We start from the raw sequence: 19,054 nt of genomic DNA on the forward strand, positions 1-19,054 counted from the left end.
CATGTACCTTCTGACCACTGTTCAGTGAGGAGGGAAACAGCCTGAGGCTTGCTCTCCACCATCCCTTAGCTGCCAAGGCAGCACATTTCCGAAGTGACACATAGGAGCAGGGACGAGGGCACGTCTGCTCCACACTCAAACTGAGATCATCCCGTGTCTGGAAGGGGGAACCTGTGGTCTACCCTCAGGGAGCTAAGTCTACTGAAGAGGCCTGATGGGAGCAGAGCTGAAGAAGAACAACATAGGATTTAAACAAGAGATCGAGCCAGCACCTGGAAATGTTACAAAGCTACAGGTAAGTAACAATGGGCAGAATCAACAAGTTCAGAGAAGGATGAAACTACCGCAGAATAAAGCGGTCAGGAAAGCTAATCAGCTGCATTCTTAAAAACTGCTACTAACATTCAGCAAAAGGAGAGAGAAAGTAACCAGCCTCCTACTCGGAAGAGAGTTACGGGCACTTGACCAGCCTTTTTCAAATGTGACAGCTGCTTAAGGGCCACACAGTCTAAGAACCTTGCAAATGAACAAGCCGAAATGAATAGAAAGGCCATGGTTTCAACTGAATTGTGAAATGCAGAAAGGAAGCAGACTAAAGGTATCCAGAATAATAAACTTTCGATCGGGGAAAGCTCAGTATAGTTCCTGCCTTTGCCAAATAAACGGACTAGTACACCTGCATGCATACGAGGAGCATCAATCTGATTTTCCTGCATTATTCATGAAGTGGCATATCTCTTAAGTAGCGGCCTCCCCCTTGTCACTTGGTCTGTACAAGCTACGTTCAAAATAAAAGAAATGGGTCAATTTATCACTCACTATATTCAGTGTCAAGTCGGCTCTCTTATTTGTCAACTTATATTTAAGGTTTGTAAATCTTTCCTCAGGAAGTGATTGTTGCTCATTTTGGTTTTCCTATCTGTATAAAGGTTTCCTAAGTTTTCTTTGCTTCTGGTAGTCTAACAAGCCACTTATAAGACAGGCAAAAATTAGGTAGTTAAAACATTATATTTCTTTCACCTAAGGGAGGAGTAAAAGGCCACTTAGGAATATTTTAGTTTCATAGCTGGTGTGCAAACAGGATATTAGTGAACTGATACTATTTGGTGTAGAAATACTAAGAAACACGATCTTTATATCCCAGGCCTGTTCGCATGTCCCTTTTTCATGTATATGAAATTCAATATAAATTAAAATAAATTAGAAAAAGATCCCAGCCCGTTTACCTTGACCTCTTCTAATCTATAATCAGGAGGAATTGTTTCTTCTTTTTCACCAAGTTTTTCACGATCTTCTTCTTTGGCTTTCTCCTGAATAAACATTAAACCATTTTCAATGTTAATACATCTTTTTCTCATAAAGTGGATGCCTGAGTGACTAAATTTGAGGTCAACAAATCCACTGTTAGGTTCCTAGAGCAACTCTGTCTTTGACACTGTACCCTGGTTTGGCAGGCTCAAACAGCACCACTCTTAGCCTGCTGGGCTAAGAGGCCGTCGTGAAGAGCGGTAGAGGCAGTGCCACTTCTCTCCTGACCCCTCAGCAATGGAAATGCAGGTGGACGAGGTGAGACTCAGAACTCTGATACGTGCACGCCAGCCATCCACTGCTGCACCTAAACACTGATGCTCACTCAGGGTTTGCTTATTAAACAGGACATGCACAATAACAGAGAAAGACAGCTCGTCATGTGTTGTAGGAAATTTTAAAAAATGACTGAGTTATCTGGGGAGTCAGGGCGATCAACGATAGTTCCTTTCTAGAAGTATCTGAGCCGCCATTACCTTGACTTTATCCTCCACAGGCTTTCCAACTTCTGGACCAGCTTCCTTTTTCCCCAGGCTTCCAGCCAAGGCTTCTATAGCATCATGTGGCCCCATGCCCTTCTAAAAGCACATCAGGAGGTATACTAAGTAGGTGGTTAAGCATTCCTTTTAAAAGAGACTACAACAAACAATTCAGATGGGCATATCCTTATTTCAGGCCTAGATAAGAAGCACATGTCATCTTTTAATAGTCTAAAAAATCAACTGAATTAGAATCTGTTTAAAAATCCTGAAGTGTTGGGCTTCCCTGGTGGCGCAGTGGTTGAGAGTCCGCCTGCCGATGCAGGGGACACGGGTTCGTGCCCCGGTCCGGGAAGATCCCACATGCCGCGGAGCGGCTGGGCCCGTGAGCCATGGCCGCTGAGCCTGCGCGTCCGGAGCCTGTGCTCCGCAAAGGGAGAGGCCACAGCAGTGAGGGGCCCGCGTACCGCAAAAAAAAAAAAAAGAAAAAAATCCTGAAGTGTTAAAAGTTAGAGCAAGTTTCTTATGTTAAACATTAAGTGTGTGTAATTTATGTACTGACACTGAGAAACTTTTAAGATCTAACCCACGTTTTGGTTCAGAAATTAGGAAGTTAAGAGAATGGGTAACACCACACAGAAGCTGAAAGCCAGGAAAGAAGAAAGAAGTGATCTTTATGTGACTGCTTTAGAGATGGCACAGGAAAGCTTTCAGAAAAGCCCTCGAGAGGACATTCTTCCCAGTGAAACAGCTGAGCCCGGAGGCAATGGCTCCGGCTGAGCCTCTACTGAGGCACAGAAGCTTGTGTTCTCTATGTGGCTTCTACTGGTCAGAGTGGATTCACGCCAGTTCAGGTGACGGCCTGTGACTTATTAACCTGAGTGGCCCAATGAGAACAGTCTACCTGTGGTCCAGTTGTTGAAAATGAAATGTGCTTGCTGTGATATAGTGAGCTCTGACCACAGTGGTATTTAAAATTAAACTGGATGAACACAGAACATAAACGGCATAAAGGGAAAATAAAGGATAAATTATGTTTGGGCTAAAGAGAGGACTAGATCCAGCTTTTTCCAAACCACAGGTCATGATCCATACATGATGAGCTCTTAAAATCAATTTAGTAGTTCATGGTCAGGACTTTTTTAAAATGAAGAATATAAAATAGAATGCATCATGCATATCAAGGATAAGTATCATTTACTAAACTATTGTTCTACTGTGTGGGTCCTGGGTTGCAGAATCCATGAATTTCCAACTCTGGTCTTGGTCAAAAGTGTGAAAGCTCCTGAATTAAACAGTCTCAAAGATTATTCTTATTGTAAAAGTATATGACTTCACATGGAGTACATATTGGAATTTTAGAGTAAAAGCGTCTTTCTGTTTTATATAGATTAGCCATCATCCTAAGTAAGAAAAGTGTTGCTAAGCTGCACCACAAAGTAAAGATCACCAGTGAAAAAAGGGCCATCGAGTGGAAAGTGATTTATCACCATCTAGTGGTTGGACACTGCATAGGTTTTATTCTGGGGGGCAACAAACATCCCTGATGTTTCCAACCTGCTTGGGATTGTAACTAAGAGCTGCAGCGGTCCCCAAGTCTTAGCCAAGCAACCTGATTGCTACCTGATCCAAGTCACCTGCTCACACTTCTGTTTTCTACTCTCTGCTGCAGAATCTTTGGAAACTACTGCTTCCCAAGCCTGTGCCCTTTGGCTCAAGAAATAAGTGAAACCGAGTTAGAAAAGCTAGGAGAAGCAGCAGTCTTAAGAGCTAAAGAATTTGGAAACAGGACCAACAACAAAAGCTTCTTTTTTTTTTTTTTTTTTTTGGTGGTACGAGGGCCTCTCACTGCTGTGGCCTCTCTGGTTGCGGAGCACAGGCCCCGGACGCGCAGGCTCAGCGGCCATGGCTCACGGGCCCAGCCACTCCACGGCATGTGGGATCTTCCCGGACCGGGGCATGAACCCGTGTCCCCTGCATCGGCAGGCGGACTCTCAACCACTGCGCCACCAGGGAAGCCCAAAAGCTTCTATTTTTGTCGTCAGGTTCAGAACTAGAACTCAGGTCTTTGGATTTGCTCAATAAACTTTCTTTTTCTACAACACGAACTGCAGAGGGCAGACATTCATCTCCTTCCCCTGGGCTTTCTGTTTCCTTTTGCTCACTGATCCTCCAGCCTCTCTTGAGTTCTCTGACCTTTATCACACTCTGCGGCTATTCTTTCTGGCTCCCATGGGTGTCACAGTCCCAGAAATGCCAACTGACCTCAGTGATGATAAACTCGGCAACTGTGGTAACCAGAGTTGGTGGAGTAGAAGCCCAGGAAAGGTGGTCAGAGAATAGAAAGACAAGAGCTCTTTTTTTTTGTTTTTTCTCTCTATTAAAAATCCAATGCTCAACTCTCTATAGTCAGGATAAAGCTGGAAAGGAACTAACTTGGCTCTAAGGCCCTGGCAGTCACAGTTGACACAACAGGTAGATGACACATGTTTAGGTCACAAGAGTTCTGCCCTGGAATATTGGCTACTATCTTTTTGATTCCAATCACTGCCTCTGTGCCTACTTCCTTCGCCAGTCTCTTCCCAGATTCTCTCTTCCTCTCCTGTTCTTTACCACTGTGGCCTGTGCCTGAATACCACAATGTGAAAGTTTTTGGAGGGTACCCTGAGACTCTCCCACCAAATAAAAAGGAGGTCACGTCCTGTCTAAGGCAGGAGGGAGACCCTGGACTGTGAGGGGACTTGCAGCTGGCACCCAGGATTTCCCTGGCAGGAAGCAGCCACTCAGGATACCTAGGATGCTTGTCCTACATCTTCTTCAAGGCCCTCTTAAACAACTAAATGCACATACCCCAATACCTGAAGGGCTCCACACCTCTGTGCTGGGCTGTCCTGGGTTTGCTGGTCTCCCCAGGAAAACAGTGCTATTCCCACTTCTCAATAGGATCCTGTCCTCCACCTGCAAACCTTTCGAGTTCCTCCTGGAAAGCAGTTCCTGCTGCCCTTGTCCCATATGAGAATGATCAAACTAAACTGGAAGCCTGAACCTGGCCCATATCCAAACTAGACCTGAAGCGGGCTGAGAGCAGGGGCCATATCTTACATCCCAGCTGAGGTTCTGAAAGGTTAAGTGAATTGCTCAAGGTCAACTCAGAGTTCATTTCCCTCGTTTATAAGAGAGACATGATCAGAACAGCCTTCACAGTGTCCTTGTGAAAATTTAATGAGAAGATATTGCAAAGCATCTAGAACAAGTTTAGTTATTCAGAGTGTAGATTCACTAAGTCTGTACTAACGAAACATAGTTCCATCAGCTGTTATTCTCTGAGTCAGATTCTATCTGCTAATGGAAACAAAACTCACTGAATTCCAAAGAAAACAGATTCAACTAGTTAAATATCATACTTTATAGAAAAATTAGGAAGTGAGAGAGAGGCAAGAAAAGAAGGAAGGGGAAAGGAAGTGAGTCCACCTGTCTCCCTTCAGTTGAGAGAGGAGTCATGATGACAAAGGTACAGATGATTCCACCAGGAGAGTCAATAAAAAGTAACATCGGGCTATTTGTGGGACACCAAATCAGCTTGAAAGGCACAGGAATGTGAAGAAGCATGCTTAACCACAGTAGCCGAGGAGCTAGAAACAATTTCAGAAAGTCAAAACTAAACAAAACAGTTTGCAGCAGTTGAATTAAAAATTTAAATCTAGCCTGAGTTTCTAGCTCCTCCCAGAAGCCTAAACAGAGGATAATATAGCTATCTAAGATTTTATTTTTATTTTGTTAGGATAAAGTAATAGAACGGTAATACATAGCAGAAAGGGCAGGGAAGGAAGAACATTACTTTCTCAAGACATTTCTCAGTGCCCAGAGGACCACTCACCGCTGAGGCTGACGGGGGCGGGACTGACTGCACACAACACAAGGAGGTCCGAGGCACGGCTGCTGCCACAGGAGTAGGGGCAGCAGCCTGAGACTCCTGCAGAAAGAAGCAGGTACAATGACGAATTTTTAGAAATATCCAGTTATTAAGACTGAACAATGATAGACCAACAATACAGTCTGCTACACCATATGCTGTGAGCATGACTTTCTTGAATGCCCAAGGATTTTGAGCAGTAAATAAGTCAAGGCATGTTGAAACTCTTCAGCTACCATTACTTCACCTTGGTTTCACCTCTTACCTTAGGTAGGTTACTAAACGTCTCTGAGACACAGTTTCCACATCTGCAAAATGAGGACAATTATAGTACCTACATCTCAAGGGTTGATAGGGGCCTTGAATGAGATAAAACATGCTAAGTGCTTTGCATAGTACCTGGGAACACAGTAAGCTCAGTGAATTTTATCAACTATTATTATTTATATTATTTGCCATCATATAATATGTAACAATAATAATATACCAATTATAAATGCAATACAATATTTTATTTAAATACCTCATTTTTATATATCTAAGAGCACCCTGTAAATTGTAAATAGCTACGTACAAATGCAAGGTAGTAAGGCTATCCCAGGGGTTCTAAAAGTGAGGTCCCTGGATCAGCAGCCTCAGCACTACCAGGGAACTTGTTAGAAATCCAAATTCTTGGTCCCCACCTCAACATACTAAATCGGGAATTCTGGGGTTGGGACCCAGTAATGTGTGCCTTAACAAACACTCCACATCATCCTGATGTGTACTGAAGTTTGAGAATCACTGTGCTATTTTGTTACAAGAGTAAAATTTCAAACAGATTGTTTTTAATCCAGACATTTATGGAAGGCTATCCTGTATGCAAGGTGCTCAGCAGATGATCATTAATAGGGCATGAGCTCTTCTTTCAAGGAATTTACTATTTAAAAATATGTATAAATGTTAGAAGTAAGGACCAGTGCAGCTAAAATCTTGTTTGCAACATGCCTCAACAGGGATATATAAAGAAAGCATGACAGACCTCCCTGGTGTGTTGTATTCTGCTTAACAAGAGTTGGAAGGGTGGTAAGGTTTGGGGAGGGAAATGCAGGAGACAAAGGCCATATTTTAGCTGAGCCTTAAAGGGATGACTACGATTTTAGTTGATCTAAAATTTGGAGAGGTTATTCTATGCAGGAGGAACCATATGAGAAAAGCCTTGGAAACACACAAGTGCTTACAATCTGAGTTTACTGATAGGGGGACACATCTTGGCATGAAAGGAAGCTGGGGCCCAAATACATGAGCAGGAACTTTTTTGTAGGGAATGGGAACTCCTGAGGGTTGGAGCAGGGGAATGTTGTGGCTACAAACATGCTTGAGAAAGAATAATGCCGGTGGACATATGGGATGGGCTGGAAGGAGACCAAAGACACAGGCCATTGCCATCTTGAGGTGACGAGTGATGACAAGTTTAACTAGGTCAGTTACAGAAGCCAGAATGGAAAGAAAAGCAGGGGTGTGAATGCCTTCCTGAAGGAATAATTAACTAAAGGACTTAAACTGCAAGAATATGAGGGTCAGCCTGGGAAAATAAAGCACATCCAGAAACAGGCAACATGAAAACTGCATGTGAAAAAAGATGGCAAGATGGGCCCTTTTATCAGCCACTTCCTGTTAGAAGTTTTGGTCTCACATTTTTAAGATTATAGAAAAACATTAAAAAACAACAAAAACTGGAGATTTTTATTTTTAGAAACGTACTTCTGTTTTTTCAGTTGGCTTAGATTGTTTTTCTTTACACTTAGATCGGTCAAGATCTTCTGAAAGTTCATCAATGAGTTCTGATTCACTCAGGGGCTGTAACATAAGAAATATTATATAATATGAAGAAAATTATTTTTACTTTGATAAAAGAAAAAAGCTTTCATAGAGAAAAAGGTTTTCTGGTAAACACGTATTATGTCATATTTTAGGATCTAAAACCCAAAGTTAATTTATACAGGGTTTATGTTTCATTTATCAATGTAAGGTAAGTGTCATGCAACAAATAAGGAATACTAAACACCTCAGTACCACAAACATGTTAATGGTTTATTTAGTTTGAAGTTTTCCTGATACTTCAATTTCAGAGTAATTTTGCTCAAATAAGATTGCCTGTTTGTTCCAGTGAAGATCTTTATCGTTTTTCCTTATGTGATAATTTTTTCTACTTCCAGCGACTTTCCTTATGAATAAGTCAGAAGAAACATAGATCATATACTCCTTCCCTATGACTACATGGGGTTTTGGCAGGAAAGTTCTGCTATCCCTAGTTCCTTCAGGTGAAGTGGTATTATTCGTTTACTATAATTAGTCAATATCTCCACATGCTCTAATCTATGACAGAATGTAATTCATGTAATTCAGAAGCTGGGCCCCAGAGTTGGATAGACAGAGTTTCGAGTCCTAGCCTTGCTATTCCCTAGCTGTTTGACTTTGGGCTATTTACAGAATCCTTCTGTGTCTCAATTTCCTCACCTGTAAAATGGGAATAATAATAGTGCCTTCCTCATTCAGTGAGGACTCAAAATGATAACACACAACACCATTTAGTGTAGTGTCAGGCACACAGTAAGTGACTAATAAATGTAGTTGCTTAATATCATCATGATAGGTAACTATGCTGATTAACACCAAATTAAGTAAAGGCAGCACAGAATCATTAGAGCACTTGATGCTGTAATTAGGATCAAACAAAGTGCTAACAACCAAATTTAAGGGCCCTCTTGATATCGGCTCCTAATGTTCAACGAACATCACCTATAAATTTGTAATATTTTAGTAATAATTCATGAGATAAATAATCATTAAAATATGTGAAAAAGAGTCAGAGATCTAAGCCAGGTGTTGCTGTCAAAAGTTCCTCTCTCCTTAATAGTAGGCTGGCATGCAAGTCTCTACAGTGAGATCTGGTCTGTCAAAATTATCTGTTTATACCTTACAGTTCTATTGTTTTTTAAGTATCAAAAAAAACTTATTTCCTAACCTTGGGTTTTTCTTCAACATCTGGTAAGAGTGGTTTTCCATCTTTATCCTGTAAAATGAAATTAAAAATACATTTAAAATGAAATAGAAAATTTTGCTTTCTTGATCCATTAAGTTTGTTTTAGAAATTCCAGGATATGAGAGGAGAGATTGTTTTTTTTTGCCATATATCTGAGTGAGTTTGTGTTTCAAATTAATTTTTTTATGAAGTATCAGAATAAGGAGTTGAGCTGTAAAAATCAAGAAACCGAATGCTATAAAGTATAATGCAATTACTTTTCTTTAAAAGTTACTGAAGGGACTTCCCTGGTGGCACAGTGGTTAAGAACACACCTACCAAAATGCAGGGGACATGGGTTCAAGCCCTGGTCCGGGAAGATCCCACATGCCGCAGAGCAACTAAGGCCGTGCGCCACAACTACTGAGCTTGTGCTCTAGAGCCCGCGAGCCACAATACTGAGCCCACGTGCCACAACTACTGAAGCCTGCACGCCTAGAGCCTGTGCTCCACAACAAGAGAAACCACCGCAATGGGAAGCCCGCACACCGCAACAAAGAGTAGCCCCTGCTCGCCGCACCTAGAGAAAACCCAAGCGCGGCAACGAAGACCCAGTGCAGCCAAAAATAAATAAATAAATAAATAAATAAATAATTTTTAAAAATTACTGAAAAATAATTTCCATCTTTTGGATAAGGAAGTAGAATTTTTTAAAAAGTTCTTTGGCTAGAAAGATGCAGCTACATCAATAAAAGATTGAAAAGAGCTTCAATTCTCCAACCCAGGGTGAAGAGATAAGATATCATTCTTATAAAACTGGTTTTTCAGAATTCACAATTTAGAATGTTTCTAAAATGAGAAACTTTCCATATACAAGCATTGTAGCTATTTTCCACCATATGTTTATGTGTATTATTTCAAAGATAAATTACAAATATAAGTACAGGAATAAGTCCACCATCCTCACGTCAAACTGAAACCAACAATAACAAAACCATCTTCACTGAGGATACTGGTAAATCATTGTATGTTTATCTACCACTTAGAAGATCTATGTGCTTTCATCCATATAGCAGTTAGAGAAAATATTATTCCCACATTATTCCTTCTGCTTTAAGGTTAAGGACCTATGTCAAGCATGGTTAATAGTTGAAACACTTGAATTTGTGGGAATTTTAATGACCACACGGTCATTACTTAGGAAACCCTCTTTTAAAGGGTCCAACTGTAGAAGACAGAGAATAAAGGGTTCAGGGTTTTCAGAGTTAATTATCAGACACGTCCTTAAGTATCATGGGGACAGACAGGACAAAATGTGATGCGAAGGCAGGAGGAGTGAGCTGCTGTCACGCACCGTGGCAAACAACGTACCGTGGCTGGTTTTAATCTATACTTTGGTGGGACCGTTTCCTCATCTTCACCACACTTCTTTAGTTTCTCTTCTTTGGCTTTTGCCTGAGGAAGGTGGAGAAAAAAAAATAAGCATTTGGATAATACATGTAAAATACGACATCACTTTATGTTCTCCATGGGTGTCGTGGAGGAGACCAAATCAGATTAAAGTGCCCGGTGAGCAGTTAGGAGGAAGGCAGTGTAGGGTGATGGAGAAAGAAACAACACAGCCAGGAATCCTGGGGAGGTGTCCCTGCCCTGTCTCTATGACCTTGGGAAGCCACCTAGACTTTCTTTGGCTCAGTTTCTTCAGCTGTAAAATGGGGCTACTAAGAATCCTTACCTAGCTTGCTGACTTGTAAGGATCAGCAAAGAAAATTAAATAAAATATCCTTTGAAGAAAGGTAAGCACAGTGCACAAGCTGGCTGCAATTATTTTACAGCCTTCACCTGTCGTACTCAATAAGGCAGTTATCTAAGGGGGAGAAAACAACCAATTCTCATGAATGTTAAACACAGTTCAGAAAGGGGAGAGGCATCCCATCACAAATCTTGGCTGATCCATGGATAATCAGTTTTCCCTTTTTAAAAAAAAAAACTTATTTTATTTATTTTTGGCTGCATTGGGTCTTCGTTGCTGCGTGTGGGCTTTCTCTAGTGGTGGCGAGTGGGGGCTACTCTTCTTTGCAGTGCATGGGCTTCTCATAGCAGTGGCTTCTCTTGTTGCAGAGCACGGGCTCTAGAGTACGCACTCAGTAGTTGCGGCGCATGGGCTTAGTTGCTCCGCGGCATGTGGGATCTTCCCGGAACAGGGCTCGAACCCGTGTCCCCTGCATTGGCAGGAGGATTCTTAACCACTGCGCCACCAGGGAAGCCCTGGTTTTACTGCTTTTAAAAGAACTCCCTTCAGTAACACCAAGACGTCACTGGATTACTGAACCATGCACAACCAAATGCATTAGAAATAAAAGTGCAGTTCCATGGCAGATCAGTGGGTTCTAGGATATAACATTTGATTTTAAACTCCTGGTGGGTAATGCAAAGTTCCATGATATGTAATAATTTGTACCTGTATCAAGGCATGGATTTAAATCACAAATCAAGGAGCTCCTGGGCACAAAAGTGTGTGTGTGTGCTGGTTTGGGGGCGGGTGGCGTGGGTATTTAGCTGATTCTAGCTCAGCCTATTGCTCCCATCTACATCTCAGCCTAAGATTGTGGTTCTCCACTGAATGCTTAGTTAGTTGATTAATTTTAAAATATTTAATGAGCACTTTTAATAAGCCAGGTACTTTTCTAGGCTTTGGAATTATAGTTGTATTGTTCTATAGAATAATAACTGGGATGAAAGGATTTTTAAAAAAATATTTCCCGTTACATTCTACTGCAGGATATGAAGTCAGTCCTGTTATACAGTGGTACTCCCCAGTTCAGGGATTTGTGAGGTCATTGGCTATAAAACAGTCCTCATGAAAGAGTCACCTGTATAGGACTGTCCTCTCCACTTAGGCTTGTGAACAGTGAGTCACATGCACAGCTAGATCCTTTCTATTCTTTGATCTTTATATTCTTTAAATGACTGCATTGTGGTTTGTATCCAGTAGGCGGTGAAAACAAACATCCCCTGAATTGAAATAGTTCCAGACTAGGTAACTACACTAGAAATAGGGGAGATTAATAATGAGGTATCACTACAGAATAAATGCATTATGATACATTATAAGAATGACAAGTAGGCATGGACCTCTTCTCTGAAGCATCCTCTGGTGCGGAACATGCTGGAGTGGCCGTGGACTCCTATAGCATATCGACCTTTATGAGCCTTATCACAGCAGACTACCCAGGAAGTAGCGAATTCACCATCAGGTACTAAAAATTCAACTTAAGAATCCAGAGGATTGGAGAATCTTTACACTTTGTATATAATTAAAAAGGAAAACTAGTGTTAAGAGTAGAATAACCTTTTTGTTCAAATTTTAGAAGTTTGCTAACTTTCTAGAGGAAATTTAATACATGTATATGCATCCCTAAACCCAAACTGTTTAAAAGTTATTTTTACATAACTTTTTTTTTTTTGCTGTATGCGGGCCTCTCACTGTTGTGGCCTCTCCTGTTGCGGAGCACAGGCTCCGGACGCGCAGGCTCAGCGGCCATGGCTCACGGGCCCAGCCGCTCCGCGGCATGTGGGATCTTCCCGAACCGGGGCATGAACCCGTGTCCCCTGCATCGGCAGGCGGACTCTCAACCACTGCGCCACCAGGGAAGCCCTACATAACTTTTTCACATCTACCTATCTGATTTTAGTCACTCTAAGAGTCTTTTCATCCTGGGATTATGTTTATACTTTCTGTCCCCAAATTATCATCTTCTTAAATCACCTTAATCATCTGTAAACAGCCTGAGGCAGATGTGCCATTGGCTGGCTACCATGCAGCCCTTGGTGGTGGACCGCCAGCATCCTGCCAGGACCACCCTTTCCTTGAGACATTGTGCACCTTGCACTGTGTTGTCATCAAAGTTTCCCTTTCTCCCAATACATTACTTGGTCCTGGAGGACAAGGACTGCTTCCCCTGCTCCCTTGTGTTCGCCTTCGCAAAGCCTGTCGTGCCACACTGCGCCCGGCAAGCCCTCAAAGAAAGTCGAAGATAGAAACTGGCCCATTTCAGACCAGGGCAGTCCCAGACTCAGGGGGCGTTGCTGGGAGTCACCTTCCCCAGTGACTCAGAACAGGAAGTGACAGCAGAGGCAGCAGCATTGTGACAGCGACAACTGCCAGCTCCCACCCTGAGCTGATAGGCTGGCGCCCCTGAGGGTCCCCACCACCACACTGCCTGGCCAAGGATGCCCGCAGGACGGCTCTATGCTTTCCCTCCTCTTTTCCCCCAGAGGACTCAGTTAAACAATTCTTTAAAAATTGAAATTTAATATGAACACTCTCTTCCGCCAAATACAAGCTTGCTTTGGCTCATAAGGCTTGTTAAGGTCTTGGCGTGTGGTGGGGTAAACACTCCCCAGCATCACACTCTAAACACGCAGCAAATCCAGTTATAAAGTAATTGTTGCTTGATTTTATTCTAATTTGGGACACGTTTTCAACATTTTCCCCCATAGTTATAAAAAGGATCTCCCACCCCATCTGCAACCATCTCCCTCTCTCCTTATAAAGAGAAGCACCTGGAACCTTTTGAAAATACAAATGTCCAATTGCCATGAGAGCGGACAAAACTATTTGTCACCAGGCCACTGCCTCCGTGTTATCTTGTTTAGTCAGGTGTCGTTTGAGAATTGGCAAAGAAGATTAGTGTTCATTTTAAGTATTAAAATTCTAGATGGTTAACAAGACAAACACTGAAATATCCTTTCTGGTTGCTAACTCCCCAGCAATAAATATCTAAATTAGCCAGACCCTGAAAGTAAAGCAGGACAAAGAACAGTTCATTTAAAATGTCTAAGAAAATAAAAATGGTACAAGAATTCTAAACATGTGTAATGCATTAGCTTTGTAACCTTGTAACCTGAAGACTAACGGGCTTTGTATGTGAACTCCAAGGTCAGTACCTCATTGACTTCCTTAATGGAGCTGAGGTCGAGCTCAGGTTCTGACTTCCGGCTGCCCAGCGAAGCTGACAGAGCCTCGAGTGCCTGATCACTCATTGTGTCCTGTGAGGGGAAAAAAAATTCGGTACATTAAAAAGAGAACATCTCCTCAACCTAAACAATCCACCCATTTCTTTGTGAAATTCAAAAGTTTAAATCTCTAAGAATAAGTTGTGGATTGGGGAAGGACTCTAGGAAGGCAATTTTATTTAAAATCTAGTAAAAGAGAGGAAGAAAGAAGAACTTACCAGTGAGTGAAAACTGGGGCTTAGGACTCGTTTCTACAGACACAGTACTCTCAGAGGTACACTTCACCTCTTACTTAGCAAGCTAGAAGCGTAACTGTAATAATAATATTATAAAATACTCATATCAAAATAAAAGCTGCAAGAACTAAACTTTAACTATCCTGCTTTTCTTTTTCTAAAAATGTCTCTAAAAATGACTTCTGACAACCCTGTCCTTCAGCACGACAGCTAAGCCCAGGAAGCAGGGGGCCCTGAAGTGGCTGATGGCTGTAGGAACTCCCACTCCCAGGGGTGTGGTGCTCGCGCTGCTCCTCAAGCCAGATAAAAATAAACCGCCCACTCCAGGAGCGAGAGGCAGAGAAGCACCAACAGAAACGGCTCCTTGGATTATCTGGACCATCTGCAGATGGGACATGTTTTCTCATCCAGCCCAGAGCTGCAGTCCCACCTTTCAGGATTCACAAGAATTAAGTTATAGGCAACTGCGGTTAAGGTGGAGAGAAGCAGCTATAACAACATCTCCCTAGTGATTCACAGGACTCAAACTCCTTTAGAAAATCAAGTTGAAGATTTGATGTCCCAAGAGTGCAGTTCCTCTGGGATCCTGCTCTTCTGTGTAGTGTGATGGTGAGATAATCTTATTCCACAACCAAGGCAAGTGTGCTGAAATCACCCCTAAGCATTTGGAGAAACAAAGCAGGCCTGCTTGGAGATGACCAATACAACCCTGACTGGTTTCACCGTTCTACACAGGCCCGAGGGAGCAAAGATGCTCAGTAGGTGTGATGCACTATTGGGGTTCTCCCCAATCAGCTAGATGAGCCTCAGGAAAGCAACTGCTGTCAGGCGGACCATGCTTAATTTTTTTTTTTTTTTTTTTTTGCGGTACGCGGGCCTCTCACCGCTGTGGCCTCTCCCGCTGCGGAGCACAGGCTCCGGACGCGCAGGCCCAGCAGCCACGGCTCACGGGCCCAGCAGCTCCGCGGCATGTGGGATCTTCCCGGACCGGGGCATGAACCCATGTCCCCTGCATCGGCAGGTGGACTCCCAACCACTGCGCCACCAGGGAAGCCCCCCATGCTTAATTTTAAAGAAGTAATTTTTTTATACCTCTTCCACCTTTCTTTTTTTCTCCTTGGGTGGAGAAACACTTTTGATTAGTTCAGTTGACTGAGCTTTTAAAACCTCTTCTGTAGACTTCTGAAAAACAAAATACAAAAGATTTGACTTACAGAAGAAGGAAATGTATTAACCAAATTGTAATAACCAGAACTAAAAAGTTGTTGTTCTCTTAAAGTATGAGATGGTTTCTAACAACTTTCCCTCATTACATTAAAAACAATACCTCTTCCTTGGTTTTCTTCCCATCAGCCGTAGGAGAACTGCAGGTGAAGTCTGATGACAAGGCATCTATGGCATCACCGGGCCCCAGGGGTTTCTAAAGAAACAGGCAGCACGAAGGGTCACATGTGGGAATCATTCAAGTGACAGATCAGATTATAAACCCAGCAAGCGAAGAATGTACTTTTGCAATTCCTTGACTACCAAATGAGTTGTTCAACGAAATAACTCAGATGAAAGCCTATGTTTGGGAGGAAACTGGATGCTCAATAAATATTATTTTCCTGTTTCTCTCTTCTCAACATATTACATGTTAGGATATTCTCATCCTTTTTTTTTTTTTTGCTGTACGCGGGCCTCTCACTGTTGTGGCCTCTCCCGTTGCGGAGCACAGGCTCTGGACGCACAGGCTCAGCGGCCATGGCTCACGGCCCCAGCCGCTCCGCGGCATGTGGGATCCTCCCGGACTGGGGCACAAACCCGTGTCCCCTGCATCGGCAGGTGGACTCTCAACCACTGCGCCACCAGGGAAGCCCCTCTCATCCTATTTTTATTAACATTTATTTTATCCTAAAACTTTCTTGTCCCCATTCTTCTTTCCCTCAAAAAAACTACTTAGGAAATAAACACGCATTGAAACAACCCCCAGGCCCACCCCCGTTCTCTGAACAGATGGAAACTTCATCTGATTTAGAGATTAATATAGTCATAATCCCAAAATATAGAATTGATAACTCTGTCCCCCCAACCAAAGATATAAAAAATGTTAAATCTGATCTTAGAAGGCATTTATGTGAACTCACCGAAGAGTCTGGAGGAGGCCCTGTGATCCCTTCTTTTTTCTGAAACAAATATTAATTTGATGATGCTGAGAAGGCAAAATTAATCCTTACAATTGGCAAAATGCATAGCTCAGTGAATGCTATGGGCTGAGTTGTGTCCTCCCAAAATGCATATGCTGAAGTCCTATCTCCTAGAAGCTCAGAATGACTGTATTTGAAGACAGGGCCTTTGAAGAGGTAATTAAGGTTAAATGAGAACACTAAAAGGGGCCCTAATTCAATAGGACCAGTGTTCCTATAAAAGGGGGAAATGACCCAGAGATCCACGTAGAGAAAAGACAACATGCAGACATGTACACATAGAAGATGTGGAATTACTCCACATGTAGGTATCTATAGACCAAGGAGAGAGGCCTGAGACAGATCTTCCTCTCACAGCCTTCAGAAGGAGCCAACCCTGCCCACATCTTGATTCCAGTCTTCTAGCCCCCAGAAATGTGAGACAGTAAGTTTCTGCTGTTTAAGCCATACAGTCTGGGATACTCTGATATGGCAGCCCTACCAAAGTAATACAGTGAGCTTCAGAGTAATGACAATTTTGCACACCCATTATATTATCTAAGTTAAAAAAACTGGATATATTAATGTGATAAAAATTATAATTCCAAAAAAGAAACAATAAAGTATAAGTAAAGGATTGTTTAACTTACATTTAAAAGTTCCCTATATTTTGGAGGAAGTGTGACTTCTCTTTTACCCAATTCCTCTATGTAAGTAGAACTAATCAGATCCTAGAAGAAAACCGTATACATAAGGATATTAGCTGAGAATGTTATATACATATTCTTAAACCAAAGTACTATTGCATTATTAATTTATGGAACTATTGAGAGTAAATATAAATCATTTAGAAGCCAATATTTTACACAACTCTGAAATTCTGTTTCCACAAATACTTGCCCATATTTAATTGGCTTAACCCATTAGTAATGCTATAAAATATTCAAACCACTATATTAAATTTGATTCATATATAAAATGCATTTTATTTAAAAATATTTTTCATTATCTAATATTTCTATACCTACAAAAGAGCAGTTGATAACAGTGAATATCTATATAACTCAGCAGATCTAGTTATTTCTTATGTAATAAGAAAAAAATCAGTGATGTTTCTTTTATAGCGCTCTCCAATCCAATTCCTCTTCCTTGTTTTCCAGAGATAGCCATCATCCTGAACTTTATCACATCCATCAATGTAAAGCTGAGTATATTTTAAAACAATTATTCCACATGTAGATACCCATAATCAATATACACCATTACTTTGCCTATTTTCAAGTGTTATATAAATGGTATCAAATTCTTATGTCATTTGGTAATGTACTATTTTTATTCAAAGTTATGTTTTCGTAATGTTATCCATATTGATACATGAATAAGCCATTTTAACCACTATAAAGTGTTCCACTATATCATCTTGTCTCCTGTTGAACAAAATCATTTCCAAATGTTTCACCTGTTCTTAGAACTCCTTATACACCTGGGCAAGGCTCCCTCCAGCAAGTCTCTCTAGATGTGGGATTGCTGGTTAGAGGGTGTGCACATCTTCATGTGACATCCACAGGCTCCGGGCCAGTTGTCAGACTTTTACACTTCTGCCAATCAGGTGAGTGTGAAGTGCTATCTCTCTGTGTTTTAGTACCAGTTTCCTAATTACTAGGGAGACTTTCATGTGTCTATTGGCCAAATTTTCTCCTAATTTTCTATTGGGTTGTCTTTTTCTCAGTTTTAAAAAATCTTCAGAAATTCTAGAAACAAATCCTTTGTTATGACTGTTGCAATATTTTCTTATAGTCTATGGAATGTCTTTTATTAATGTCAAGGAACATAACTTTCTTGCTTTTTATGAATCAGGAATAGAGATGAACTGAGGGTAGAAAATATCTAGAAATCAAGATAAGTTCAAGTGATAGGATGGGAAATATCTGGAAACGAAAATAAGTCGAAGTCCACTGGACTTAAGCCTCGAAGAAAGAAAATAAGTCTCTGTGATCCAACAGACTATATCCCAGCTGCAGCCTCAGCAGAGACAATCAATCAGTATTTGCTGATCAACGGAATCGCATAGCCACCTTAGGACAGTTTCCATCCACAACACTAATTTTCAGTTGCTATTACTGATACTGACAGCATACTGCTTCTCTCCACACAGAACACTATATATTCTTTTGTGCATCATGACCATGACCTACTAGCTCTCCTACTCATTAAGTATGAATCTTTATCGACATCAAGATCACTTACCAAAACTTCAGGTCCAGTATATGTTGTATTATCTTCTTTAGTTTCTTCAGGTTCTCCTAAAGTGTCTATTAAGTTATCCAAAGCAGCATCCATGCCTGACTGGAAAACAAAAAGAGCAGATATGTAAATGTTATTTGTTACACATATTTCATTTTGATTTTTTAACTACCAAAAAAAAAATTCTGTGTAGAAAAATACCAAACACCAAAAGTTCTTAAATGGTTAAAATCTCATCTGTAACAGAACTTATTATTTAAAGTCCCAGAGTATAGATTCTAGGTTGGCAAGATAGAAAGCCACATTCAGGTTAAGAACCACAATTTCAATAAGTCTAAAGGCATGAACTACATGGACAAGTGTATGGTTCATTACAGCTGCCAGACCACTGTACTGATAGTTTAAAGAAAAAAGGAAACAAACTACAGAGAATTATGATCATGTTGCTATACGCAAGAGAGGAAATGCTCAGTATTTTTGCTTATCAATCGTTTCCACCTCTTCCAAATAAAATATATTTCAAAAATGGATTGCCCCGGGCTTCCCTGGTGGCGCAGTGGTTGAGAGCCCACCTGCCGATGCAGGGGACACGGGTTCGTGCCCCGGTCCGGGAAGATCCCACATGCCGCGGAGCGGCTGGGCCCGTGAGCCATGGCTGTTGAGCCTGTGCGTCCAGAGCCTGTGCT

General features: G+C 41.5%; 1 protein-coding gene across 9 annotated transcripts in view; it reads right to left on the reverse strand.

Moving 5' to 3' along the window:
* The window catches only part of CAST (calpastatin), a 121,121-nt gene that overhangs the window by 20,300 nt on the left and 81,767 nt on the right, over positions 1 to 19,054 (reverse strand). For all 9 annotated transcript variants that reach the window (XM_082623644.1, XM_082623643.1, XM_082623640.1 and 6 more), the window contains 12 exons: positions 18,372 to 18,470; positions 16,775 to 16,855; positions 16,086 to 16,124; positions 15,287 to 15,379; positions 15,052 to 15,141; positions 13,655 to 13,756; positions 10,076 to 10,159; positions 8,708 to 8,755; positions 7,444 to 7,539; positions 5,665 to 5,760; positions 1,785 to 1,886; positions 1,227 to 1,310 (listed from right to left, as the gene is read on the reverse strand). In XM_082623644.1, coding sequence (XP_082479770.1) covers positions 1,227 to 1,310; positions 1,785 to 1,886; positions 5,665 to 5,760; positions 7,444 to 7,539; positions 8,708 to 8,755; positions 10,076 to 10,159; positions 13,655 to 13,756; positions 15,052 to 15,141; positions 15,287 to 15,379; positions 16,086 to 16,124; positions 16,775 to 16,855; positions 18,372 to 18,470 — 1,014 coding nt within the window. The remainder of the gene's footprint in view (positions 1 to 1,226; positions 1,311 to 1,784; positions 1,887 to 5,664; positions 5,761 to 7,443; positions 7,540 to 8,707; positions 8,756 to 10,075; positions 10,160 to 13,654; positions 13,757 to 15,051; positions 15,142 to 15,286; positions 15,380 to 16,085; positions 16,125 to 16,774; positions 16,856 to 18,371; positions 18,471 to 19,054) is intronic.

This window comes from Mesoplodon mirus (assembly GCF_964341445.2).
Source record: "Mesoplodon mirus genome assembly, chromosome: 5".
NCBI classification, from domain to species: domain Eukaryota; kingdom Metazoa; phylum Chordata; class Mammalia; order Artiodactyla; family Ziphiidae; genus Mesoplodon; species Mesoplodon mirus.